Source organism: Columba livia, chromosome 25 (assembly GCF_036013475.1).
Source record: "Columba livia isolate bColLiv1 breed racing homer chromosome 25, bColLiv1.pat.W.v2, whole genome shotgun sequence".
Lineage (NCBI taxonomy): Eukaryota > Metazoa > Chordata > Aves > Columbiformes > Columbidae > Columba > Columba livia.
In genome coordinates, this window is record NC_088626.1 from 588,330 (window position 1) to 615,721 (window position 27,392).

Here is a 27,392-nt window from a genome sequence, read left to right on the forward strand (position 1 = left end):
GGGCTGGGTGCTGGGCAAACCGCGGGGTGCTTGGACCCCTTCGCCCCTGCCTGCGCCGGGGCCCGAGGCTCTCCCGGTGCCACCGAATGCAACAGGGCGAGAACAGGGAGGGGCGAGCATCCCCCGCGGCACGGCCAGCGCCCGCTGCCACAGCCTGGGCTGGTTCCGGGGCGACAACCACCGGCGGAACCCAGCGGGGACCCCCGAGATCCCGCTGTCGAGAGCGCAGCCCGGGGGCCCGAGCGGGGGGACGGCCCGGCGGCGACTACAAGCCCCATCAGGCCGCTGAGGAGGAGGAGGAGGTGGGAGGAAGGCGGGGGAGGAGCCGGGAGCAGGCGGTGGGGCGGTGCGGGAGCGGCTCAGACCGGCGGCGGGCGCTCGGCGGGGACGCGGCGGCGCGGGCAGCGGCACGGCAGCGGCGGCCGTCGGGGCGGCCGCGCCTCCGGGAGCGCCTCCCGCCGCCACCTCGGGGCCGGCCCCGCCATGGGGCGGCCGCTGTGAGCGCGGCGGCGGCGGGGCTGCGCCTCTCGCCCCGGCCGGGGCTCCCCTCCATTGTTCCCGGGAGCGGCGGGCACCGCGCCGCGGGGCTCCGGTGAGTACGGGGACCGTGGCCGCCGGGCATCGCTTTGTGCTCCGTGCGGCTGGCGGCGGGGCCCCGATCCGGGAGCCGGGGACACTCCCGTCCCGCGGGGCTCCGCCGCAGCCGGACCTGCCCCCCTCCCGGTGCACCCGTGGCGGGGCGGCTCGACGGCGGCCCCGGTTCGCAGGCATGGGGCGGGGGGGCTTCGGTTTGCGGGCGCTGGGGCTTTGCGAACACCGGGAGGGCTCCGGTTTGCAGGCGCTGGGGGCTAACGGACACCGGGGGGGCTCCGGTGTGCGTTGTCGGGGGAGCCGGTTTGCAGCTCCCGGGGGTCGCGGGGACCCCGGTTCGCAGCGTTCCGCGGCTGGAGCCGCTCGGCGAGCTGCAGTTTTGAAAGGCGGCGGGTCCGAGCGCGTCCTTCGGAGCGAGCCGGGGCTGGAAACCTGCCCGCGGCCCCGGTCCCGGGGCGGGCTGGGGCCGGAGACGCCCCCGGGCTGCAGGGGAGCCCGGCCGGGGCTGTTTTCCGAGTTGCTGCCTGGCCCCTATTCTCGAAAAGTTGCTGGGCGGGAGCCTCGCGGCTTCCAGAAAAAGATGGAGAAGGAGCTGGGTTTGGTTTTGTCTAAGATTTCGGATCCTGGGGTGTTCAGCGGTCACCGGGGACGGAGGCGCTCAGAATAACGCGGTCCTGGAGTTTGTGTTTCCCTTTGTGTTGCTGGCTGCGGAGAGGGGGAGACTCCGAGAGGCTCCTTTATCCAAACTCTTTGCGGGTCTCTGGGAATCGCTGCGGTTTGTACATGGCGAATGCGCAGGGAGCGCGGCGTGGCGGCCTCGGTGCCTGCGATACTCAGTCATCTGCTGGGCCGGTGTGCGCAGCCCGCCAGCGCCCGCCTGGGTTTCGGGTGGCGTTTTGGGGGATTTTTGCGGTCGGGGCCGTGAGCCGCGGTCGCAGCCAGCTGGCCTTGTGAGAGGAGGGAGCAGAGCGTGTCCATGTTCAGGTTACAGCCAGGAGTGCTGAAGCCGCCTGGCGATTCTCTGCTCTGCCCGGATTGTTGAGTTACTGCCCCGTGTCTCGGGTGTCGCGGCTGGCTGGTGCAGCTTCCTGCCCGTCAATGTTTAAACCTCTGCGGTGCGGTTCGCCCAACTGCTCACGCTAATGAAACAGACGGGCCGGGAGCTGCTGGTCTGCCAGGGTCCCGGCCAGAGCGGAACGGGGATTTGCGTGCAGGCGGAGGCGGTGATTTGCTCTGGCTGGAGATCTGGGTGCTGACCAGCTGGATGCGAGTGTGTGCAGAGGAGTGGGGGTGCGGGGGCCAGCCACCCTGGCCAGCCCGGGGATGCCGCAGGATGCGGACCCCGTAGACCCCTGCTCTGGCTCGCAGCCATTTTCCCCACACAGGAGCACTTCCTCCGTTAATCTCTGTGGGGGCTGGCATGCACTGCTGCCTTTTCCTTGTGTTGCTCGGAGAGGATTAAAACAAATAGTCCCTGCCCTGGCGGGGTAAGGCAGGAGCAGCACCGCTGCACAAGCACCCACGTGTGCACCCGTGGGCTCATGGCTTTGCCGTGCCAGACGTGGCACGGCGGGGAAGGGGCCCCGGTAGCTTTCAGGTGTGAACCGGAGCTCCCTGCATGTTTATCTGCTGAAAAACGCAGCCTGATCTGGGAGCTGCATCGGCCCCGGTGGCGCTGGTTTGCCCGGCGCTGCCGCCCCCAGGCCTGGCTGCTGGAAGGGGCCACTCTGCCGGCGCTGGGTCACAGATGTTCGTCCCATCCCAGCCATTCAGCTTTCTCCCCCACTGAGGACCTTTTGCTTCTGGGTTTGAAGGCAAATGGAGGCAGCACAAACCCATCCAGCCCCCTCCCCAGCTGGGTAACAGACTCCTCCAGAGGCTGCTGTTTTGTCCCAATGTCCCTGTCCTGGAGCAGTCAGTGGTACCAGCCCAGGGAGGTTTTTGGGTACCCATGGATGCTTCGTAAATCTGAAAATCAAGCCCTTGGGTAGGGATCCCCGAATCTGAGGATACTTGTAAACCTAACCCGGTTTTACAGAGATGCGTGGGTGAGGCCGGGCCTTGCCCCCTCCTCCTGCCCCGTGTGCCAGACTCCCCCCAGCTGAGCGCCCGCAGCGAGCCATGAACTGGCTGCCAGAGACGCCCCGGGAGCCGCACGTCCCTGCCAGGCTGCAGCGCCCATGCCCGGGAAGGGTTAACGCAGCGTGGATGCTGCACAGTTGGATATTTATTTTTCCAAGCATGTGTCTGCTTTAGGCATTATAGCTTTTCCCTATAGTTACATTTGCAGTTGTATTTGCTTTCTATTTCAGCAATACTTGGTTCCTGACCTGAGGCGCAGGCTGGGGCAAGGAGAGGGCTGAGGGAAAGGCTTTTCTCCACTTCGCCCACGAATTTTGCCTTTGGCGTGCCCTTCTTCCCCAAGGGCGCCTGGAGAGCTGCTCGTGTTGAGCCTCAGAGAAGAACTGAGCCTCCTCCCCTTGTTTTGGAGCTGCAGGGCATCCGTGCCAGGCCAGGTCTCCCAGGGGCCGTCACCAGCTCTCCACCCCGAGGGCCGTGTGGGTGCAGCCCCCACGGAAGCCTTGCCGACCTGGGAGCCGAGCTCCAGCTCTTCTCCCTGTTGAATTTGGCCTTGCCCTGTTGTTTTTCTGCCAGCTGCCTACACGCTGGTCACTGGCGCCGAGGCACCCGGGTCCTCGCCTGCCCCCAGGACGCTCTGACGTGGTGGATGCTGCGCGGGCCAGCTCTGCTCCGTCACGGGGAGCCCCAGGCTGAGCGTGGCCCCAACCCTGCCCCGGGACCCGCTCCTGCTTTTGGCACCTTGGGTGCATTCCTGGGATGAGCCGTGGGGTGCAAAGGGGCTTCCCCGCAACACTCAGCTCGGAAACGTCCGGCGGCGGCTGCCACCGAGCGGGGAAGGTCCCATCTCGCGCGGCGTCCCTGGGACAGCTCAGCCCTGTGACTCACGGACGTGGGGGCAGCCAGAGGCCAAAGTGCAGCCCGCGCGGTCCCTGGGGACAGTGGGAGAGACAGGTTGCACCAGATGGCTTCTCCAGCACACACGGCCACGCAAAGGGTGCGTGAGAACATCTTCCCCAGCATGCGGGGTGTGTGAGCCCCGGGAGGGTGCGCGGGTGGGCGCAGGGGTGTCCTGTCGCTGCTCCGAAATAGCTCCGTGGGTGTAATGGCCGGTGGTAATTGCGGGCGCGGAGGCAGGTCTCCGCGGGGCAGTTCGCCCTGGCTCCTCTCTTACTGCTTCCATTTTTAGTTGTTTGAATCCACCCGTGAGCAGTAAATTGCAGAGTGCTGGGGGAGCGGGGACGGTGCCCGGCAGGACCGGACACCCCCCCTGCCCGAGCCACTGGCCTGGTTTCCTGTGGGGATGTATTTAAAAGCTGTATGAACAGTGAGAAGAGCCAATGCTGTTGTTTGCGCAGGTAGGAGCACTCTCCCCGCTTCCTCATCAAGTCCAGCGGGCGCAGAGGAGCCTGGGGGGGCAGGGACAGGTGCCGTGGGGCTCCCTTTTGCCTTGGGAAGGAGGGAACGGTCTGCGCTGCCCCGGCCCTTCAGCATCCGCTGCTCTGAACACTCGGATTTCCTCGGGTGCTGCTGAGCCTGCTCAGGGGAGCAGGAGGATGCTCGGTTTGTGCAGGATGCGTCCCTGTCCCGCACCGTTCTGGAACCGAGCATCAGTGGCTTGGTCCCTCCGGACCTCAGCGCATCTCCCTCCCTCCCTCCTGTGCCCTCCCAGCGACTCCCAGCCCTGGGGCAGCCCCTCTGCCCATGGTCCCACGCCATGGCAATACGCTGCTGTGAGCCCCTGAATCAGCTGGAAGGCGCCCGCTCCGAGGTGTATCTGCAGAAGGGTTTTGCCGCGCACCGAGCCAGCACTGACTCATTTTTCAGGAACTGCGGCTTCTGGAGGCTCTGTGCTGCCCTCCATTCCTCCCTCCCCTCCCTCCCTCCGCTGCTCACTCCCTCCCTCCCCTCCCTCCTTCCATCCTTCCCTCTGTCCCTCCATCCACCTCTTCCCTCCCATCCCGCCGTCCCTCCCTCCATCCCTCCATCCATCCCTTCCCTCCCTCCCTCCATCCCTCCATCCATCCCTTCCCTCCCTCCCTCCGTCCGTCCCTCCCTTCCATCCCTCCCTCCATCCCTTCCATCCTTCCCTCCATCCCTTCCCTCCCTCCCTTCATCCCTCCCTCCATCCCTTCACTCCCTCCATCCCTCTGTCCCTCCATCCATCCCTTCCCTCCCTCCATCCCTCTCTCGTGTCCCCCCGTCCCTGCCTCCCCCCGTCCCTCCCTGGGCGCGGGCGGCTCGGGAGGCCCACGCAGCCGCTCCACATTAGGACATGTTCCGGGAGCGTGTGCTGTCGATAACAAAACCACTTAGAGACAGAAAATAATTTCCAGAAATACTGAAGACTTTTTTTTTTTTTCCCAAGAAGAATTCCACCTCTCCTTCCAAACCCCGATAAATTGTTACCATTCAATAACTGGTTTAAAGCGCTGCCTGGTGCCCGGGAGCGCTGGCACTGGGAGATAACGCCGGTGTTTGCCGGGTGCCGCTTTTCCCTGCCCGGCCGCTTGTGTCAACATTTGGGTCCCAAATGCTCCTGCGCTGGGCAGGGCTGAGCGGCTGGGGCAGGGAGGAGGCAGCTGAAGTCCCCGAACCTGCACCCCGGGTGCGTTTCCTTGGGCTGCAGAGGCTGTTTGGGGGCATCTGAGCTCCCCCGGTATTAAACTGGAGCCCTTGGGTGTTGCTCAGCCCACCCTGGGGGAAAAGCCGGCGATTCGGGCAAGGGGAGCGAAGGGTCCCGCTCCCTCACTGGGACGGGACAGGCGGCGGCCGGAGCTCCGCCGGACTGAGCGCGTGGGGAGGATGAGTAGCAGCTTATTACTCACTGCAATTATTACTCACAGTTTTTAACAGCACATACTTTAGACAGATATCTGACGGCAAAAGGACGCGGTTGTTCACGCGGCAGGTTGGGAACGGCTCGGCGCGGGGCTTTGGGGAGCAGGAGTCGCTCGGGAGAGGATCGGGGTGAGCTCAGGGTGCTCGGCAGGGGCTGCGGGGCGCGGGGACCCAGCTGTACCCCAGAGTGCTCAGCCGGAGCCCAGAGCAGGGTTTGGGGACGGCATCATCGTCCACACCCTGGTCCTTCCGCTGCTGCGCTGCGGGGCCAGTATTGCCTTGGCCGGACCGGCGCGGCCGTGCCGGGGTTGTGCAATGAGCTGGGCAGGGATCTCGCTGGCGAGCTCTTCGGCGGAGCCCAGGGGGACAATTAGTGACGGCCGGTGTCAGGACCCGCGTCCCAGGCTGCTGCCGAGGCGCAGATGTGTGGCGGGGGTGGAGCGCGGGGCTCTGCTCACATCCACGCTGCTGGGACCAGTTGGCCAGGGCGGCTGCGCTCGGGCTTTGGCTCCGGCGTCCCCCTCGAACGCGTTTTGGCAGCGCTCCACGCTCCCGGCATGGCGGGAGGGAGGGACAGGCGGGGGGAGGAGGATGAGGGCACATCCCGGGGGTGTCCTGAGCCGGGATCGGGTTCCGCTGGGTGTCCCCGTGCCAGAGCCCGCTCTGATCCCTCCCCGCACGCAGCATCCCCTGGCACGGGAAGGGGCCGGGGACCCGAGGGGACGAGCAGCTGGAGAGTCCAGCGTGAGAGCTGGCAGGGACCAGAGCAAACTGCGGCGCTGGCCCTGGAAACCGGGGATTTCTCCCCGAATGGCCGCTCTGAAAACAGCTGCTGGTGGAAAGAGATCTGCCGCACGTGGGAGCGGGGCCAAGGCGCCGGCTAACCCCTTCGGCTCCGGGAAGGCGTTGCCATAGCAGGTGGCTGCATGTGCCCTATAGATCCTATAGGGAATGGAAGGAGCCGGGGTTTGCAGCAGGATCTGCTCTGCCAGGCTTGCACGGTGACATGGATGACGTCAGGTTGGGGTGGTTGGATTTGCCACAGATGAGTCTGGGGTTGGTCCTGGAGCACCTGGGGTCCCAGTGGGTCCCGGTGCTGGGTCCCGGTGCTGCCGGGGGCACTCAGGGCAGAAGATGCTGTGGGAGAAAGGGACGGGGCAGGAGGATGTTTGCAAACACCGTGCCTGCTGGCAGGTTGCACGGGGACAACTGACCCCTCAGAGCCCACCAGGAGCATCTCCTGTCCCGCAGAACGTCAGGAGTGGGAGGTTATTTTTCATCTGAGCAAAGTTAGAGAACTAAGACATTTCTGGGAGCCGCCATAGCATGGTGACCCAGCCGGGGTCAAGGAGGTTTTTGTTTCCAAATTCTTGCAGTGTTTTGATCTGTATGGGAGTTCCACCTTCCGGCACAGTCTAGGTGCAAGAAGAGGAAAGCGGGAGAGCAGAAATCTCCCGTTCTTTATAACCGGCGTTTGAAAATTTCTCCCACCGTTCTGGGAAATTTCTCTGCACTCGATTGTGCTTCGCCAGCGGTTTTACTCTGACATATCAGCGCGGGAGAACACAACCCTGCCGGTCAGCGCTGGGTCACTCCGGGCTGTGGAGGGGTCTGCAAGGACCTGCCCTGCGCCGGGGACGTGGTGTCGGGGCTGGATGCTCCAGAGCATCACCCGCTGTGCCGAGCGCGTCCCCGCGGAGCCGTGCTGGGACAGTGGGGGCTGGCTGGGGACACGGGGTGCAGCCGGTCCTGCCCTGACTCTGCTTTTCTCCCTCGCAGCTCGGAGGGGCTGACAGCCCGGCGGAGACCCCCCCCGCGCCCGCCCGGGGTCCCCATGGAGTGGGAGTTGTGGAGCCCAGTCGCCGAGCAGTAGCCGCAGCAGTGGGATGTTGACCTGGCGGTGCCTCATCCTTTGGGCTGTGCTGGTCACAGCCGCGCTCGCCGCCGCCCGCCCGGCCCCCACCCTGCCCGAACAAGGTAAGAGCGGCCAACAGGGGCTCCGTGTCCTTCGCGTTTCCCTGGTGGTGACCTGGCTGGTGTCTCTGTGGAACAGGCAGAGGCTGGTGCGAGGGCTGCAGTGGGGACACGGGCACGTCCCCAGCAGCAGCGCAGTGTCACCCGGCTGCCTGGCACGTCTTGTCTGCTAAGAGCAATTTGTGTGGGCATGAAAAGCCTGTGCACGGCGTCAGCATCACCTGTGAGCGGTTTAAACCTGGTGGGAGATCGTGGCAAAACCTGATGTTGTTGGTTAGGAAGGCTACAAAGCCCCGGGGGCTGTGTCCCTGGAGCGGGGTCAGTGTGTGACCTGGCACTCGCTTCCCTGTGACAATCTGCAGCTTGAGCCGTGTGCGGAGCCGGTCCCAGCCCTGCTGGCGGCTGGGCTGCTCCTGGGGACGAGGGTTTGGGTGCAGACCCGGGGTGCCCTAGCCTTGCTCCCCGCTCGGGAACACCCATGGGACCCACTTTGCCCGGGTGCAGCGCACAGGTCCCCTGGCGCTGGGGACAGCCGGCCCCGGCCCAAGCGCCGCTCTGGCATTTCAAAGCCTTGGCCTTCCCCTCGGTGCGGCAGAGAATAAACAGACCAGGCACCGCCGCGCAGGACTTCTGACTTTCTGCCTTTTGGTTTTAATTACCCAAGAATGTCTGGGCTGTGGGGTACTGCTTTGCTTTTTCAGGCTGGTTCCCCCTTCCCTCTTCCTCCCACCGAAACCCTGAGAGGCTGCTTGCTGGTGCTGCTGGCGCGGCGCTGTGCGGTGGCGCGGCGCTGTGCAGTGGCACGGTGCTGTGTAGTGCTGTGTGGCACCCCAGGGAGCAGCAACGTCCCGTGCTGGTGTGAGGAGCGGGTCCCGGTTTGCGGGTCCGTCCCGCGGGGTGCCGGGGCCGTGCGCGGTGCCCAGGGAGCAGGCGGCTCCCGAGAGGAGCCCGGGCAGAGCGTCGCGCACAAGGGCCACCTCCAAGATTTTCCACTGGCACGCTCGCTCCCCGCTTCTGTAAATAAGGCGGTCGGCAGCGGTAAACATGTTTTTCTCGGGAGATTGCTCTTCCTGGAAGAGGTTTCCTGGCGGCAGTTGGGCAGGGATGGCTCTGGTGCTGCCGGAGAGCAGAGCGGCGCTGGGAGAGCTGCCGGGGGTGCAGGCTGAGGGCTGAGCTGAGGAAAGGTGGGTTCGGGGCGCCCTGCAACCCCCAGAGGGTTTGGGGAGCAGCGTCAGGCGGAGGAGGAGGAGAGGCTGGAGAGGAGGGAGCTGGTTCCTCGCCAGCCTCATGCCAGGGCTAACAATAACCTCTGGAAATATTTCCCGACACGGTTCTCACCAGGGCGGCCCAATTAGTGCCACAGCAGGAGCCCGGCTGGAGCAGAGTCCGTCCCTTGGCTCCAGGGCCGGCTGGTGGGAACAAAATGTTCCCGGCAGGACACGCAGGATGGGAAGAGCCGCGGCCGTGCCACCGGCACCGTGTGCGTCCCCAGCCGCCGCGAGCTCCGGCTCCAGCCCTGGGGTCCCACGGGGTGTGTGGGGACACGGCTCCTGTGCCGTGGGACGTCGTGTTCCCGTGGCCGGGCTCGCTGTCCTTCCCCTGCGTCCCCAACGGCTCCCGAGCGTCCCCGTGCTGGGGTCCCTCTGCCGCGGAGGCGGTGGCTCTCCTGGGCTTTGTTGGGGATGTTTACGGGGTTTATCCCGGTTCTGAGGCTCCAGGCTCCCTCCCGAGGGAGCGAGTAATCCCTGGCCAGCGGCCCCGGCCTCGCCGCAGAGGGCTTTGCAATGGCCGACCCGCTCCTCGTGGCGTGGGGAGGGGGCTTGGGCGCTCGGCCTTTGCCAGGGGCTCCCTCCCGTTCCTGAAAGTTCTGCAGCAAGTAAAATATTAATGGGCACTTACTGTGTTTTATAGCTACCTAAATTTGGAGGTGGTAAAAAACCCCTAGTTAAGGGGAAAATCCAAAAAATTTCCATGACCAACCTCCACGGCCCTCCCTCACAAAGCCGCTCTTTGTCTCCAGGTTAAATAGAAACCTGCAGAAAATTGCCGAGGGGATTTGTTTTCCTCTCTCCTTGTCTGCTATTGTCCTCGCTGCTGCTCAGGCATTTCCAGCGCTCGGGGTCTGCCCATCGCTGCCTGGGGAACAGAGCGGGTCTGGGGGAGCGGGACGCTGCCGTGTCCTGGGGGTGCTGCCGTGTCCTGGGGGTGCTGCCGTGTCCTGGGGTGCTGCCGCTTCCTCGCTCCCCAGACCTCGCAGTGCTGGCAGGAGCATTGGACAAGAACTGCAATCCACTGCTTCATCTGAGGTGCAGGCTGGGCAGGGTGGGGGTGCCCGGGGCAGCGAATAACCCCCCACCCTGCCCGAGGAAGCAACTGGCGACCAGAGGGCGGGGAGGAGCTGCTGCCCCCCGGGCTGGCAGGGGCAGGAGGAACCTTGAGCCCCCCAGGAAAGAGCCAGTGGTACCTCGCACCGCTGGCATCCCCCTGCTGTGCATCCCCCGGGATGCAGGGATGCTGCTGAGAGCATCCCCCTGGGCTGGGGGGGTCCAGCAGGGCCAGGAGCTTTTTAAATAAGAAAGAAGCCAATCCCCGCATCCCGGTAAGCGCTTCCTGTTGGGATTAGCGGGGCTGCCGGGCATGTGTGTGCTTTTTCTTCAGGAAATACCTTCGGAAAGCCCCGCTGGGGTCTCCAGGGCAACCGGTGGCCGCGGCCCCGCGCCCCCGCCCGCATTGTCCCCGCGCCGCTTTGTTGGCCGCTTTATTGCCATCGCCACCGCCATCGCACCCGCCACCCCCGCACTCGGGGGACTGTGCGCCAGACCCCTCGCTGTGTGTGTGCACAGACCTGGGGGGTGTGGAGATACGGGGGGGTGAAGGTTAATCTGTGCTGCTCCTCTCCCCAGGGTTGCTGCCCCACGTCCCTGTCCCCAGTGGGGCCAGCCTGGGGAAGCCGGTGACAGTTATATGCACTTGGTGACACTCTCCATCTGGCTGGCGCTCGGCCCTGCTTTCAGTTCCATTTCAAAGCTGGAATAAAGTAATAAAAGCAGCGCGGGCTGCCCTGGCCGTTGCAGCCTGCACCTACTTTTTGGGCTGCTTTGAAAGCCGAGGAGCGATGTGCAGGGCTGGGGCATCGGGGCTCTGCCCTGCAGGACCCAGACCGGGAAACGGGGGCTGCCTCCCTGGCCCGAGGAGTTTGGGTTAAAGAGGGAACAGCAGATAGTTTAGAAGTGCCAGATCTCGTGTCTGTTTTGCTGCTTTGTCCAGGCTGGCGAGCTGCTGGTGTTTCCTTTGCTCTCCTCCTCCTCCCTTTGCCCTGTTTTGCTCAGAGGGGCTGTGAGCATCCCCGCAGCCGGGCTGGGCAGGGGGATCCCCCGCCCCGGTCGCCCCTTTGTGTGGCTCCAGGAGCATCCGGAGCCCGGCCGTGCAGCGCCAGGGCAGGCAAGGCCCGGGGAGCAGAGCCAAGCGTTTGTCTGGCCGATTAAACTTGTGCTAACGTGGCTGCTCGGGGCGAGCTCGGCGCACCATGGGCGCAGCCGGCCGGGCGGCTCTGCGGAGGGGCTGGGCTGCACCTGGGACCGCGGCTTAGGTTACAGAGAACCAGAACACAAGAAAGAGACGTTTCAGGCGGATGGAGCCAGCGATCAAACGGGCTCACCCTCGTTAACGTACGTGGGTACATCGGTACCGCAGCTGCCCCGGCTGCCATCCCTGGTTTTACAGATGCTGCGTTTCCAAGGGGGTTTCGGTGCATCCGCTGCCGCGGGAGCTGGGCTGCGCGGTGCCAGCAGAGCCGTCCCGGCGGCCGCGGCACTGTCCGTGTGCCAGGGCAGCCCCGCAGCAGCGCCGTCCCAGCCCGCCTGAGGGCGAGCGAACCTGGACACGCTCATTAGCCTGTGAATTCGTTTGCAGGCTGTTCCCACCAAGCCGCGTTTTCCGCCTCGTCCCCGAGTGCCAGAGATGGGCTGTGGGTGAGCAGAGGGCACGGTCCTGCCCTGCCCTCTGCCTCCCCGCTCCCGTCCATCGCTCCGACGCCTCCGCGCGCCCCGTCACGCTGTAATGCAGAACAGCCCCCGGCTCGCGGGCCGGGGGGAGGGGGCTGCTGCCTTTGAAAAGCGATCTGGCCACACGCCGGCGGCCCCGGCCCCTGCGCGGGCTGCTCGGTGCCGTGCGGCCGCAGGCGATGGCCCGAGGAGCGGTGGCACTCACACGGGCCGCCCGGGGGCTGCACGATGCTGAGCCTGCGTCGCTGCATCCTCGAGCCTCAGCATCGCTCCAACGGCCTTTTCTACCCCCAGGCCACCTTGTCCTCAGGCTGCAGGTCCAGCTGGGAGGTGTTTGCAGAGCAAGGGGCTGGCAGGAGCTTCAGCACGGCAGGTTTACCTGCAGAGCTCCCAGCAGGAGCCCGTGGTGGCCCTGGGACGGGCTTGGTGGGGAGGTGACCTCTGCGAGCTCTCGCACCGCCGCGGTGTCGGGACATTCGTGGGCAGCTCCAGCCACCTTCTGCAGGTTGTTCTGCTCGATAAGGAACGAGTTTATCGGTGCGTGGGGAGGGACAGACCTGAGCGCTGAGGGGGCAGCGAGATAAGGGCAGATACGGCTGTGCCTGCGGCTCCGAGTTTTGCCTTGGTTTGGGTTTCGGCGGCTGTTTATCGCTCGCTGACCTTGCTCTGTTTGAGAAGGGAATCGGGACGGACAGGAGGACGTTGTGTTACCCAGTCCCGTGGTGTTCGGACAGACGGCGATGGGACATCGGGACATGGCTCCTGCATTGTGTGCCTCTGAAGATGCCTGTGACTAATCACTTGAAACACAAATCAGAGCTGCTGGAAGTGCCTATCCTGCAAGAGAAAAGCAGGGGGAAAGCAGGATTGCGAAAGCAAGACCTTTCTTCTGCCACCAAGGGACTCCCACCAGTCTTCACCTTCCATGTTAAAATGGTTTATAACGTCTTAGGGATGGATCTGGAGCCGTGGCTGTTGCCCTTCCAGCAGCCAAGGAAAGTGAATTGTGCCCCACCACGCTGTTCTGTGTAAGTGCTCAGCAAAAGAAAAAGGAGAAACTCAAGCTGCTTGTAGCTGTTTTCCCCATGAAACTTCTCATGAGTATGAAAAGGAGCGGCCAGAAAGCAAAGTGCAGATCACGGTGCTGTAAATGGGAGTTTCTGGAGCGCTGAGTTTTTGGCAGCAGGGAGTTGCTGGTGGGTCCGGGGAGGAGGATGCCATGGTGACAGCCCTGTCCCCACGCCGCCAGCCTGCGCCCCTGCCTGCGCTGGCCCGGGCAGGGCCGCTTGCCCGAGGGTTCAGTGCTGGCACAGACCTTGCGGGCACAAGGACGAGCTGGGGACGAGGCTGCGCTTGCCCGGCTCGGTGGCACCGAGAGGTGGGGTTGATAACGTGTGCTGGTTCTGCAGTTCAGCCCCTCTGGTGCGCACTGCGAGCGTTTGTAATTAGCTGCTGTTTTGCAAATTGCCGGGTTCTGTGTGGGTCCCGAGGGAGAGCTGTGGCTCCGCTCCTGTCCCCGCGGCCTGCGGTGTCTGCGGGCTGCGTGCGCACCGAGCGCCTCGGTCCTGGAGCCGGGGATCGGCTGAAGTTTGGACGTTTCCGGGCGGTTTCTGCTGGGCTGCCCGCGCGGGGTTTGTGGGGGTTTTCAGCCCCCGCTCTGGACCCTCTGACACGGAGCAGTTGCACCTGGAGGCCTCTCGCCGTGCCCCCGCGGCACCGTTGGCTCTCGCTCCCAGCTCAGCCGGAGGTGCCGTGGAACCGCGGCGATTCCTTCCAGGACGCTGCCGAGCAGCTCTGGCCCCGAGAGCTGCGTCCTCAGCAGCGTGCAGGACCTGGAGACACGTGCATCAGCCCGTGCTGCTCGTTCCCAAGATGATGCTCGTGCTGCATCTGCCCTGCATCGCCACCCCCGGAGCTGCAGCAGCCCCAACCCTTCCTTGGGCCATGGAATTCAAAGGGATGGTTTGAAACCCCGAGCTCCGCACCAAGAGTGGCTCGTGCACCCCCTCGGAGCTCTTGGGGATGGAGCCGTGTCCTCACAACCCAGGAGAGACCAGCGCACTTAGCAGCGGGATGGAGAGAAAGGATCTTTGTGCTGCTCACACAAGTGTTGCACCGGGGAGCAACTGCAGCAATCCCCGCCCGGGGGGCTGCGAAGGGGACGCCGCGGCCACCGCCTGTGTCACCGGAGCTGCCCTGGGCTGACCTGTCCCCGCAGACCCCGCTCCTGCCCGCTGTCCTGGCGCAGCCCCCGGCTCTCTTGCCCCTGTCCCTGTGCTCTAACCGGGGCGGGGGTCCTGGTGGCATGGGGACCCTGGCCCGCTTCGCTGGCTGAGGGTGCTGGGGGTCCCGGGAGCCCTGTGCAGCGGCAGAGCCAAGCAGGGTTTGGGATTTGGGGTGCTCCTGCCCAAACAGCTGCTGCTGCCTGAGAAAGCTCAATTTGCCCGTTTCTCCCCCATTTCAAAGCCCCTGCCGTGGCGGTGTGTGAGTGCTTTTGAACTCCCCGGCCGGGTCCTGCCGCGGGGTGAAGCGCTTGGTGCTGCTTGGGGTGCTCGCAGCTCTGCCTCTGCCTCCCCTGCTCTGCAGCCGCCCCCGGGGCAGCCGCTCCTGGAGCATCCCCAGCAGCGCATGGTGCCTCATTAACACTGAGCCCTGGTGGCAGCAGCAGCGGTTTCCTTCGGTCTCTATTCCTTTTCTCCTTTTTCTTCTCTTCTTCTCTCTCCTAACCCCTCCAGCTCTGCCAAAAGCAAAAATCGAAGTGGAGTCCTATTCGGCGCACCCCGGCGACCTCCTCCAGCTGCGCTGCCGGCTGAGGGATGACGTCCAGAGCATCAACTGGGTGCGCGACGGCGTCCAGCTGGCCGAGAACAACCGGACGCGCATTACCGGGGAGGAGGTAGAGGTCAGGGACGCGGTGCCCGAGGACTCGGGGCTCTATGCCTGCATGACCAACAGCCCCTCGGGAAGTGAGACCACCTACTTCTCCGTCAACGTCTCAGGTTTGTAGTGGCCCCGGGCACAGGGAAGGGGCAGCCCTGGGGCCGGGCTGCGGAGTGACGAGCCGGCAGCTCCCGCTCGCCTTGGCATCCACACTGGCCATGCATGCACCTGCCCGGTGAGTTCCGGCAGATTCGGGGTGCCCCCAGGAGCCACCGGTGCGGCGCAGGGTCCCTGCCTGCCGCGGTGCCGGGGGAGCAGCCGCAGGTGTCGCTGGTTGGTCTGGGGGGCCGGGTGAGCTGAGGTCTGCGCTGGAGCATGAGGCTGGAGAGGAACGAGTGCTCACGGTGTCTGCGGAGGTGTGGGGCGATTCTGTGCCCGTGGGGGCTTGGTTGCTGCCCCAGAGGGGTTGGTGGCACCAGGCGTGGGACAGGACCCGTGCGTGGACACAGGAATCACCCGCAGGGCAAACTGCTGCACGACGTCCATGGCTGTGACACCGGGATGCAGGCGCTGCCAGCCCTGGCTGTGCCGGGGCCACGCACAGCCGTGTCACCCGCGGTCCCTGCGCCCCCCACCAGCGCTGCCCTGGTCACCGACCAGGCTCAGTCCCGTGTCACCAGCTCATGGTGCTCCGGTGCCCGGCCGGTCCCGCTGGGGAAAGGCTCATGCACGGATGTTCAGCTGGGATGTCTCTTCTCTTGCAGACGCGCTCCCCTCCGCAGAGGATGATGATGATGAAGACGACTCCTCGTCAGAGGAGAAGGAGGCGGATAACACCAAGCCGAACCGTACGTGTGGGATGGGTTAGTCCCCGCTGCCCTGGCTTTGGGGGGGCGAGGGGGAGCTGATGACACTTCCCAGCACCGCCCAGGGACAGAGAAGGAACACCCGTGTCCAGAGCCACCCTCGGGCATCCCCGCTCAGCCCTGCCGGGGCGTCCTGGGGTTAAACCTGGAGCAAATTGCTGGCGTCCCCCGTGGTTGGGGGGTCTGGCTGGGTGCCCCCACCACCGTGCTGACCCCCCCACTCCACAGAGGCCATCGCTCCGTACTGGACCTATCCTGAGAAGATGGAGAAGAAGCTCCACGCCGTCCCCGCCGCCAAGACGGTGAAGTTTAAGTGTCCGTCGAGCGGGACGCCCAACCCCACGCTGCGCTGGCTGAAGAACGGCAAGGAGTTCAAACCCGACCACCGCATCGGGGGCTACAAGGTACCGCGGCGGGGGGGCCGGGGTGGCACAGCCCCCGGGGGCAGCGGGGGGGCAGCGCCTGTCCCTGCCGGCAGATGCTCAATCCGGCTGGGTGGCTCTCGAGGGGCCGGAGCCAGGGGGCTCGCCTGGGCAGGGGGAGGATGGGGAAGGGGCTCTGCAGCTTAAGAGGCACCGAGCCCCCTGTCCGCGCAGCCCCCAGTGCGGGCAGATGGGCCCCTCCACCATTCCCATTGCCAAATCGCCCCATGGCGGTGACAACGGCGGTGACCTGGTTCTGGGTCGTGTCAGTGCCGGGGGGAGGGGGCCAGCCTGTCCTTGCGGCTTCGCCTAATCCCCCGCAAGCAGAGGGCGGGTGGGCCGCGCTCCTGCAGCATCCAGGGGCTGTCACCCTGCAGGCAGCGCCAGTGGGGACCCCCAGGTCACCCCACAAGGTCACCACCACAATCCCCTTTCCTCATCTCCCCTGGTTTCCTGCAGTGCGGCTGCAGCCTGCCCAGGGTTTGTGCCCCTCGGTGCTGCGGGGACGCGGCTTCGGTCACTCCAGTGCCACTATTGCACAAGCAGCATCCGGCTGTGGCGCTGCGTGCCGTCGGCTCCAGCAGGTGCCAGGACACGCAGCAGGAACTCAGCCACGTCGCAGCCCTGGCTCTGGGCAGCATGTTCCGGCAGGGACGCAGGATCCCGGGGAGCTGGCAGCACCACGGCTCCCCGGCCGGTGACAGCACCGTGCCCTGGATAGCTAATGGGGCTGAAATGTGGGGCTGCGGAAATAACCAGTTTCCAGCTGGGAGGGAGGAATGCAGTGGGCTGGGGGGTCTGGCCAGGAGGAGCCAGAGCCGGGCGCAGGAAAGTTGTCCCTGTGCCCAAAAGGGACCTGGGGAGCACTCGCAGCCCCCCGCACCACCAGGACCCGTCCCAGAGGACAACGCCTGGCCAGCAGCACCCCTGTCCCCCGGGAGGTGTCCCGGGTGTGTGACGTCCAGGCTGCACGGTGCCCGCTGGCCGTGCGGAGCAGCGCGGCCCCAGCCCCATGGAACAATGCCGGTCTGTTCCCTCCGCGCTGGGGCCACCGCGCAGGGGTGTCCCTGCGAGCCGGGCCAGCCCATCACGCTCGGCTCCCAACATCTGCTTCTCGGCACAGTTGGCTCATGCGAGGCTGTCCCGGGACAGCTGGGAGCAATTACAGCCCCTCCGTAGGAGAGGGGAAAGGTGACCTCAAAGGGAGATTTATGTCCTGGCTCTGCGGCGAGGGCCGGGGGCCGAGCCAGCTCTGACATGTGACCGGCTCTGTCATTGTCCCCATGTCCCCAGGTTCGCTACGCGACCTGGAGCATCATCATGGACTCGGTGGTGCCATCCGATAAGGGTAACTACACCTGCATCGTGGAGAACAAGTACGGGAGCATCAACCACACCTACCAGCTGGATGTCGTGGGTGAGCAGCTGGGGGTCACCCGGTGTCCCCCACCCTCCCCAGCAGCAGCGGGTGCTGCGCCCTGTGGGGACGGGGACGGGGAGTCTGCGGCACAGCCGGTCCCGGGCAGCGGAGGCAGAAGGTTCACCTGACCCGGTCTGGGGATTTTTAATTGTGGTAGACATAATTTCATAGACCAGACAGAAACTTTTTCTAATCGCCTTATTAGCCGTAATTCCCAGCTGGGAAGGCTGGTCTGAGCAGTTCCACATGTGGAGCTGCTCTAAATGCCAGTAAATGAACCATTAAAAATGTGATTTAATTTGATTACACTGAGCAAACTGAAGGGAACAGTCAGGGAGGGGAACAAAGGGGTTTGTTAATGCTGACTCACCGCAGTGGCAGCCGCTTTGTTAACGGCCGGGGCCCTCGTTAGGTTTGTTTGACCTCTGACCCCCAATAGGTACTGCTGTCCCTGTCCCTGCGCTGGGACCTCACCTGTCCCTGTCCCCAGCTCCTCTGGCTGCTCTCACCCTGCTGTGGGGGGTCCCTGGGGAAGGGGACACTGGATGCACCGGTGCCCACCCCAGCCGGGATCCCCCCACGTGGAGGGTTCAGGGTGCACCCCATAAGGTCCCCGTGTCCCCGTCCCGCAGAGCGGTCCCCGCACCGGCCCATCCTGCAGGCAGGGCTGCCGGCCAACAAGACGGTGGCCCTGGGCAGCAATGTGGAGTTCGTCTGCAAGGTGTACAGCGACCCCCAGCCCCACATCCAGTGGCTGAAGCACATCGAGGTGAACGGCAGCAAGATCGGCCCCGACAACCTGCCCTACGTGCAGATCCTGAAGGTACCGCCGGGGAGCTCCGGGAAGCTGGGGGGAGAGCGCGGGGGCTGCCCGGCCCCCGGCTGCACACGGGCAGCCATCCCTGGGAGTCCCCAAAGGCACCTGCCGTGGGGCTGGGGGCGAGCACGGCACTGGAGATGGGGGGCTGAGCCCCCGATCCGTCCCGGCGAGCGCAGCTTTCCCTGCTCGCAGTGAGCAAACGGCTGTGGTGCAAACCCCTGGGGGTTCGTGGGTGTCCCCAGCCATGTCCCCAAGCCCAGGGGTGCATGGATGTCCCCAGCCGTGTCCCCCGCCCCGGGGTGCATGGATGTCCCTAGCTGTGCCCCTGACCCCCGGGTGCATGGGGAGCAGGATAACAGCCCCATGGCTGCCCCCTCCTCCTGTGACCCCGGGTACCGGGGGAGCACCCCCGCGCCAGCGGGGCCGATGCCGATGCTCCGGCACTGCCGGTGCTCCGGGCGCTGCCGTTGGCGGCTGCGTCCGTGTGACTCCATGTTGTTGGTCTGTTCCAGCACTCGGGGATTAATAGCTCTGATGCGGAGGTGCTGACCCTGTATAATGTGACAGAGGCGGAGAGCGGGGAGTATGTTTGTAAGGTTTCCAATTATATTGGCGAGGCCAACCAGTCTGCGTGGCTCACTGTCACCAGGCCCCTGGCCACAGGTAACGGGAAGGACGCCCGCTGCGGTGTTTCCTCACACCGTCGCTCCCCGGCGGCGGAAAACAAACTTCTGGGCTCTCTGGTTTCTGCTGTTTCTGGTGCCACAAGCCATGGAAAAACACTCGGCAGGGCCGGCTGGTTTTGTGTGTGTGTGTCCCGGTGTGTCCCCTGTGTGTGTCGCCGTCCACGCTGCCCTCCTGTCCCCGTCCTCGTGTCTCCAGCGGCCGGCCGGCTCTGCCTGGGGCTGGTTTCTCCATGCAGCCCATGGCCAGCATGTTCCGATGGGCAGGACGCTCAGTTTGGTGAAGGGTTAACCAGCGTGTCCATAGGTCGGCCGGGATGAGTGGTCATCCCGGGGGTCTCGTAGCAGGTCTGCAGCGGTCTCTGTCTGCTCCCCAGGGCTCTCCCTCCTCTCTGGCCTCCTTTCCAAAGGTCTCATGTCGTTTGCTTCTCCGTTTTTTGCTTCCATTTTTCCCTCTAGACGGCTGGCGTTAACACGACAGACAAAGAAATGGAAGTCCTTCACTTAAGGAATGTCTCATTTGAGGATGCTGGGGAGTATACATGTTTGGCGGGTAATTCTATTGGGATCTCCCATCACTCTGCATGGTTGACAGTTCTCGAAGGTATATACTCCTCTTCCTTTCCTCCCTCCTTTCCAGCGTATGCATCACGGTCCGGGAGAGAGCGTTTCCCCCGTGGCCGTGGGACAGGGTGCGTGTCCCCCGCTGTGTCCCCCTCGCCCCCGATTGGGGTCTGTCCGCCGCTCTCTCCCTGGCCCACACGATGCATACTCAGGGTGTTTAACCACGGCTGTGTGTCGCTTCTGCTGCGCTGCGGGGCCGCTGTCCCTGTCCCCATTGATGCTGCTCCCCGGGCATCAATGCCGTGCGGGCCCCAGCCTGATAACTCCCCCAGGGAAGTTTTTGGGGCGCTGTGTGCTGGTGGCTTTTCAGCCAAAAGCTTTCCCCGTTATCAGGCGGTGCTTTGCCAGGTGTGCTCGGAGGTGGGACAAAACTCAGACTCCCTCTTACAGCTCTGTCTGGGGCTCTGTTCTTTGGGGGGGCCGCGTTGGGGGTGCTGCTGGGGTGCAATGGCAGCTCCCACCCTGGCAGATTCACCGCGGTTTGCAGCCGTGCTGCACCGTGCCACGTGGCTGCGGCTGCTCTGCGCCCATTCATGGCACTGCCACCTCCTCTGCCACCAGCGGCCACCAAAGCGGGGTCTGTCCCACGGCAGGGGGGACGGCACCCTCCTCCCCGCCAGCCCAGGGGTCCCGCTGCTGCTGGAGCTGCTTCTGCCTGCGCTGCCCGAGCTCTGACAGTCGTTATCGGTAACGCCCGGGCACCGCTGCGCAGCCCTTCCACCCCTCCATGCACAGGGTGACCCCCGGGCCCTGGGGGACCTGCAGCGGGCAGGGGACTCGTTGCCCAGGGGTGCCCATGGTGCCCCATCCCTGGCGGTGATGCAGGAGCATCCCGAGAGCTCTGTGACATGGCCCCTGTCCCCCCACTTCACACCTTCCCCAGCTGACCCCTCCCCAGCCCAGAGCTCCATCCTGCCCTGGGCACGTTGCTGGGATGCGGCAGAGACGTTGACCAGCCATGGGGCAAGGAGTTGGGGGTACCACACGCCTTCCCCACCAGGGTGGGTGCTCAGCACCCCGGTCCCTGCCACACCCTGCACTGAGGTCCCCGGCGATGCACAGCGTGTCCCCACCGAGCATGGGGAGCAGCCCGGGCTCCCCAGCTCCGCTCCCCAGCCCCAGGGGCTGCGGGTGCTGATGCCCTGTTCACACTGACCCAGCTATCGAGGACACCCCGGCCATGATGACATCCCCCCTCTATCTGGAGATCATCATCTACTGCACCGGGGCCTTCCTCATCTCCTGCATGGTTGTGACCGTCATCATCTACAAGATGAAGAGCACCACCAAGAAGACGGACTTCAACAGCCAGCTGGCCGTGCACAAGCTGGCCAAGAGCATCCCCCTGCGCAGACAGGTAACAGAAAGTAGAGAGGGGGTTCGTTTGCACCTACTGCCCCTCCCGGAGGACCTGCCCTTGCTGGGGGGAGGTTTCAGGATGAGGATGATGGAGGGAGACCTGGGACCGTCTCCCCCTGCTGTATGTGCCACCCTCCCCAGCCGGTGGGGACCGTCAATGGGTTCTGATGGGCTCTGCCCTGGCCTGGCAGTGCAACGAGCCGGGGGGCTACACAGCCCCTCCTGGCCCGCCGGCGGGCTCAGCGGGATGCTGGGGACCCGCAAGGATTTACAGCAGTTTAACGTTCCAGCAGAGGAACACACCGAGGAGACAGAGAACTCCCAGGCTGTAGGTTTTTGTGGTATCAGCATGCCAGAAATTAATTAAAAATTACTTCATCTGGGTCCAGCATGGAAGCAGCGCTGGTGGGGCCCCACGTCTGCAGGCAGGGGGATGCGGGCAGGGGGATGGGGGCAGGGGAACGCGGGCAGGGGATGCAGGCAGGGGGTGCAGGCAGGGTTGGGGTGCAAAGGCTCCTGGTCAGCATCTCTGTGCAGTGCAGCACCGCGCCCTGCGCTGCGTGAAGGTAACCCACGGTCCCCCCCGGCCCCCGCAGGTCTCGGCCGACTCCAGCTCCTCCATGAACTCGGGCGTGATGCTGGTGCGGCCCTCGCGCCTCTCCTCCAGCGGCACCCCCATGCTGGCCGGCGTCTCCGAGTACGAGCTGCCCGAGGACCCGCGCTGGGAGCTGCCCCGCGACAGGTGACGTCCCGGCCCCGGGGACGCGGGTGGGAGCTGGTGGGGACGGCGGCGCTGCTGGGGGACCTGTCCCCTCACGGTCTGTGCCCCCAGGCTGATCCTGGGCAAGCCGCTGGGCGAAGGCTGCTTCGGGCAGGTGGTGCTGGCAGAAGCCATCGGCCTCGACAAGGACAAGCCCAACCGCGTCACCAAGGTGGCGGTGAAGATGCTCAAGTGTAAGTGGTGGCAAGAACGGGGGGTCCTGGTGCAATGCCACAACCCTGGCTGGGGGTGTGACACAGGGGGACCCAGCCTGCCCCCCCCGACCTCTGCCTACCCCCCGTTTTAGCTGACGCCACGGAGAAGGACTTGTCCGACCTCATCTCCGAGATGGAGATGATGAAGATGATCGGGAAGCACAAGAACATCATCAACCTGCTGGGTGCCTGCACGCAGGACGGTGAGGATGTGCGGGCCGGGGGGCTGACACTGTCCCTGGGGGGCTGGGACCCCTGTGCCGGGGTCTGGCCACTCACCCGCTGTCCCACAGGTCCCCTCTATGTCATTGTGGAGTACGCCAGCAAGGGCAACCTGCGGGAGTACCTGCAGGCGCGGCGGCCCCCGGGCATGGAGTACTGCTACAACCCCGCCCGCGTCCCCGAGGAGCAGCTCTCCTTCAAGGACCTGGTGTCCTGCGCGTACCAGGTGGCCCGTGGCATGGAGTACCTGGCCTCCAAGAAGGTGAGGGGCTCTCGGGGCGGGGGATGCACCCAGTGCTCCCAGCCCGGCTCATCGGGGGTCTTGGGGACCACCTGACGGCCCCGCGCTTGGTCAGTGCATCCACAGGGACCTGGCGGCCAGGAACGTGCTGGTGACCGAGGACAACGTCATGAAGATCGCTGACTTCGGGCTGGCCCGCGACATCCACCACATCGATTACTACAAGAAGACAACAAACGTGAGTGGTGGGCGATGGCAGCGGTGCTTGCCGTGCCGGGGATGACCCAGCGCGGTGGCACAACCAACGTGAGGCTTTATGGTGTCCCAGGGCCGCCTGCCGGTGAAGTGGATGGCCCCCGAGGCGCTCTTCGACCGAATCTACACCCACCAGAGCGATGTGTGAGTAGCAGCCACGGGACGTGTGCTCCCCGCCCGGCTTCACGGCGATGGGCTGGGCTGGGGGGACCCTCGCTTGTCCCGCTCGCTTGTCCCTTTCACCTGGGGGACACGGCCCGTCTTGGCCACCCCACCCAGCGCCACTCTCGCTGCCTGCGCTGCTGCCTGCATCTGGCAGCATCCCGCTGCCGTCCGCCCCGCTGCATCGCCCAGCACCCGCCGGTGAACACAATACGCGCCGCGGCAAAGGGCACCAGCTGTGATCCATCTTAATTACATGAAAACACAATTAGCACCAGCAGACAAAATACAGGATGTTTCAAAAAGATGTACCCCATTTGAAATCACTGTACCTCTGCAACCACGAACCGCCCATGAATAAAACCCTTATGGTGCGCACGGCAGCGGGAGGGAACACAGAGCATTTATAAAAATGTTACGAAAATTTGATAACTCGTTAAACTGTTTGAAATTTTTGTGTGATTGTAACACGTTGGGTCCATCTTTTTGAAACACCCTGTGTTTTGAATCACAATTATGTTTGGTGGTGGGACTCGTTTGCCGCTGTGCGTCAGCCGTCAGTGCTCGTCCCCCCCGCGGGTACGCGCAGCTTTGCGGAGGGGCTGTCCCCCACGCGGGTGTCACCCATGGGGGTCCGGTTCCCGGCAGGTGGTCCTTCGGCGTGCTGCTCTGGGAGATCTTCACGCTGGGCGGCTCGCCCTACCCCGGCGTGCCCGTCGAGGAGCTCTTCAAGCTGCTCAAGGAGGGGCACAGGATGGACAAGCCCAGCAACTGCACCAACGAGCTGTGAGCGCCGCAGGGGATGGGGACGGGGACGGGGGGGGACACTGGCACCACCCCGCGTGCACATGTTCAGAGGCACTTGCCCAGCAGTTCCCTTCAAAAACATCAGCTCAACCGTTTGTGATAATTGACACCTCCCTCTGGTATTTCCCAGTGTGGTGAACCCTGGGGTGACCCCAGCTCAGCTCCCCCCCCGTGCATCCCCCTCCCAGCTCAGCTCCCCCCCCGTGCATCCCCCTCCCAAACAGCCCCGCGTCCCCCCCCGTGCATCCCCCTCCCAGCTCAGCTCCCCCTCCCCGTGCATTCCCCTCCCAGCTCAGCTCCTGCCCCGTGCATCCCCCTCCCAGCTCAGCTCCCCTGCATCCCCCTCCCAAACAGCCCCGCGTCCCCCTGGTGGGTGGGCAGGCAGGGACTCCCTCCTTCCCACACAGGATTAGCCTTAAATATCCAATAGCATGTAAATATAGATAAATGTAAATATATAAATACCTATAAATATAAATAGATAAACATGTAAATGTATAAATACCTACAAATACAAATATATAAATATAAGTAGCATATAAAATGCAATAGCATCTTCAGCATCTTTGCTGGCCGCGGGCTCAGCCCTCGCCCCCTGTGCCCCCCAGGTACATGATGATGCGGGACTGCTGGCACGCCGTCCCCTCGCAGAGACCCACCTTCAAGCAGCTGGTGGAGGACCTGGACAGGATCGTGGCCATGACCTCCAACCAGGTAGGAGAGACACGGCGCCAGCCCGCGCCCCCCGAGCCCTGCTGGGGTGTCCCCTCCGGGGATGTCCCCTCCCGAGCCCTCCGTGTCCCCCCCAGGAGTACCTGGACCTCTCGGTGCCACTGGACCAGTATTCCCCCGGCTTCCCGGCCACGCGCAGCTCCACCTGCTCCTCGGGCGAGGACTCCGTGTTCTCCCACGACCCCCTCCCGGACGAGCCGTGCCTTCCCAAGCTGCCCCCCCAGCACACCAACGGCGGCCTGAAGCGACACTGAGGGTGGTCCTGCCACCGAGGACTGCTGCACCGCGCCGTGCCGTGCTGCGCCGTGCCCGCCGGCTGCCGCGCTCAGCCCTTGCAGGACAGGTTCAGAGCCAAACCGCAGCATCTCCCGTAACCAAACCCACCCACCCCTCCTGCTCCTCCTGCCGCCTCCGTCATCGCTCCCTGCAGCCCGAAGCTTTTGTTCTGATGGGTTTTTGGCGTTTCCTTTTGTTTTATTGTTTTTAACGCAATTTTCCATGAACTCTGTGCTTGACTGTTTCCACTTGGTTACGCCAAAACCCTCTCCGGTGGGCAGCACCAGGGCACCAGCCACCCAGCCCGGGACGGCGGCTCCTGGCAGGGCATGGAGAGCCAGGCTTAGCTGGGCTTAGCTGCACCTTGGAGAACTCGCTAAGCCGAGACCAGCACCGGGTTCTGCGGCCATGTGAGCCGGGGCTGTGCCGGGAACCCCACTGGTGCGCCGGGAACCCCACCGGTGTGCTGGGAACTCACCGGTGCGCCGGGAACCCACCGGTGTGCTGGGAACCCGCGGGCACGGCCCCGCTGCCCCGGGGCTGGTCCCGCAGCTCGGCAGCACCAGCACCCGCGGGCTGTGCCGACCCAGCGCCGGTACCGGGGGGCGGGAGCCGCGGCGTGTGCGTTTCCCGGCACTGCCGGGGGCGGCCGGACACAGCAGCGCTCGGAACAGATTCCTGTGTACATAGCTAAAATATGTATAAATATGAATATATATTTACATGTCTTTTTAAAAGGGTTGTTACCAGAGATATACCGGTGGGGTAGTGAGGTACTAGTGGCTGGTAGATATCAGTTGCTACAAAAAAAAAAAGTCCATATATTTTGCTACTTTTGCTGTTTTTATTTTTTTAAATTATGTTCTAAACCTATTTCAGTGTAGGTCCCTCGGTAAGAATTGCTGCTGCTGCTTCAGTTTTATATGGGGTTGTATTCAACAGTAATAATAACGTGTCGATGCCTTTTGGGAATACGTTGTCATGCCGTGCCTGGCCTCGCCCTGGCCCCACGTCCCCCGCGCCCGGGGCCGGGCACCGTGTCGGTGCCCCCGCGGTTTGGGCAGTGCCGGTGCTGGGGGTGCCCGGGGGCTCCCGTGGGGAGGAGCGGGGGCTTGGGGGTCACAGTGGTCCCCGGGACACCGGAGCAGTGCCATGTGTCACTGACACCCTAACCCAGCTCGGTGCCCGCGGGGGACACGGGCCATGCCACCAGTGCCTTACCGGTGCCCAGTTTGCCGTGCCGGGGAGGACGGGGCACGTCCCTGGCTGGGGACAGCGCGGGGACACGTGTGTCCCTGTCCCTCCTTGTCACTGGTGTTGAGACTCCAGAGCCAGATGCTGTTACTTGAAAAGTTTATTTTGCCTTTGTATGGAGAAATATTATTTGTTGTAAACTCTTCTGTACTGAATCTGGAATTCTTGTAATTATTAAAGACTTTATCCAAGACTCCGTTCCTGAGCTGGAGGAAGATACTCTGGGCTGGTGGGGAAGGGGCTGCAAGGGGTCGGGGCGCCGAAGCTCATCCGAGCTGCCAAAACAAGGTGCGTGTGGCTGTGACGGTGTCGGGAAGTGTCACCTGGCGGGTCCCTTCCCGCCGGCCCCTTTCCCAGCCCTGAGCGGGTTCAGATGAAGCGGCTGCGCCATCGCTGGCCTCACCGGCCCGTTTGAAAGCGGCTGCTTGTTGCTGTTTCCCTGTGTAAATTAAATCGATCAGCTGTGCTCTGCCCCCCGCTCTCCCCCTCCTAAATTAAGCAGAGCTTTTAATCAAGTGATTTATGTTGAATTCACAGTCCTGGATTAAACTGGCAGCCCGGGCGGGGGGAGGGGGGCTGGGGCTCCATAAATCACCGCGCTCCGGGGCTGACTTGGCCGCGGATGGAGCCCGTGTTTACATCACCAGCAACCGCCGCTCTCACCGTCTCCTGCTCATTTCCTGGGGTTACCAGGAGGGCAATTAAATATGATAATAAGCAGAGCGGCTCCAGCAGCGCTGCTAATGCACAGGGAGGGGACGGGCACCCAGGGCTGGGGGTCCCCTGGGCATCCCCTGGGACCTGGGGGCTTGGCCGGTGGCTCCTGCAGACCTGGGAACACCATGGAGAGCCCTGGGGACATCGCGCAGAGCTCTGGTGACACCACGCAGAGCCCTGGGGACACCGCACAGAGCCCTGGGGTCATCACACAGAGCCCTGGGGACACCGCACAGAGCCCTGGGGACATCGCACAGAGCCCTGGGGACACTGAGCAGAGCCCTGGGGACACCGCACAGAGCCCTGGGGACACCGCACAGAGCCCTGGGGACATCGCACAGAGCCCTGGGGACACTGAGCAGAGCCCTGGGGACACCGCACAGAGCCCTGGGGACACTGCACAGAGCCCTGGGGACACCGTGCTGCCTGTCACCCAGCCGCAGCCCCGGAGGGCTGCAGGGATGGGTGTGATGGGGACTCTTGGGAAATGACCCCAAACCAACATGAGATCACAGGGACCCCGAGTGGGTGGCAGGGGACACTGGGCACCGGTGGCCGCCAAGCGCTGGGGCCAGGGCCGCGTGTTTGGCTCTCAGAACACCCTTTGTCTGCTCCCCTCCTCGCCTCCCTCGTTCTCTCCTTTTAAAGCCTCCGCTGTGCAGCGCCAGCCGCTCCCCTGGCCCCGGCCCAGGCCTGGCTGCTCCGCTCCGCCTGAGCTGGGCTTTGTCCGCCCGCCAGCCGCGCCAAGAACCTTCCCCGCGGTTCCACCTTGACGGGGGGTCGGCGGGTCCCGGGGCTCCGGCTCCAGCCCCCCGGCCACCCACAGCCTGGCCAGGGGCCGCTGTCAGCGGAGCAGATGCAGCCAGATGTGCACAGCTGCAGGAGCGGATGCCCCTTTGCCCCCCACGCCCCGTCCATGGTGGGTGCTGGGCACTGGGTGACGCGGGGGCAGCACCAGGGTCCGTGTCCCAGCCTGGTGGGGCGGGCAGGGGACCCTCACCCCCCGCAGCCCCACGCTGCGGCCAGGGCTCCGTCCTGCGCGGTTTGGCTGCGGAGCCCTCGTTCTACATGACTCGAGGCTGGTGAAAACCTCCCTCTGCTTTGTTACGAACGTACAACAGAGGCAGAAAGCCTGCTCGGAATGCAACGCTCCAACACAGAAGGCTATAAATCTCAGCCTTTGTTGTG

The 27,392-nt window shown here is 64.4% G+C and overlaps 1 protein-coding gene across 7 annotated transcripts; it reads left to right on the forward strand.

The window, feature by feature from the left end:
• The first annotated feature begins 350 nt into the window (after window positions 1-350).
• On the forward strand, window positions 351-25,680 carry FGFR1 (fibroblast growth factor receptor 1). Of its 7 annotated transcripts, none has more exons than XM_065040830.1 (18): window positions 351-592; window positions 7,291-7,488; window positions 14,225-14,488; window positions 15,134-15,217; window positions 15,464-15,639; window positions 16,951-17,074; window positions 17,710-17,900; window positions 18,410-18,560; window positions 20,365-20,567; window positions 21,160-21,305; window positions 21,396-21,517; window positions 21,631-21,741; window positions 21,832-22,022; window positions 22,117-22,239; window positions 22,330-22,400; window positions 23,067-23,204; window positions 23,834-23,939; window positions 24,035-25,680. In XM_065040830.1, exons 2-18 carry the CDS (start codon window positions 7,398-7,400, stop codon window positions 24,209-24,211), a joined length of 2,469 nt encoding a protein of 822 aa, XP_064896902.1. In that variant the 5' UTR covers window positions 351-592; window positions 7,291-7,397; the 3' UTR covers window positions 24,212-25,680. The 7 variants fall into 7 exon arrangements, with proteins under 7 accessions (XP_064896902.1, XP_064896904.1, XP_064896906.1 ...); XM_065040832.1 differs by having other exon boundaries at window positions 20,365-20,561; XM_065040831.1 differs by lacking the exon at window positions 18,410-18,560 and adding an exon at window positions 19,040-19,184 and having other exon boundaries at window positions 352-592.
• Window positions 25,681-27,392: the final 1,712 nt, after the last annotated feature.

Bases quoted from the DNA above. Each gene is read 5' to 3' on its own strand.
- FGFR1 (XM_065040830.1), top strand. From the start codon at position 7,398: ATGTTGACCTGGCGGTGCCTCATCCTTTGGGCTGTGCTGGTCACAGCC. The intron at 18,561-20,364 runs GTAACGGGAAGG...ACACTGACCCAG, and splicing joins CACCAGGCCCCTGGCCACAG to CTATCGAGGACACCCCGGCC. The intron at 23,940-24,034 runs GTAGGAGAGACA...TGTCCCCCCCAG, and splicing joins TGGCCATGACCTCCAACCAG to GAGTACCTGGACCTCTCGGT.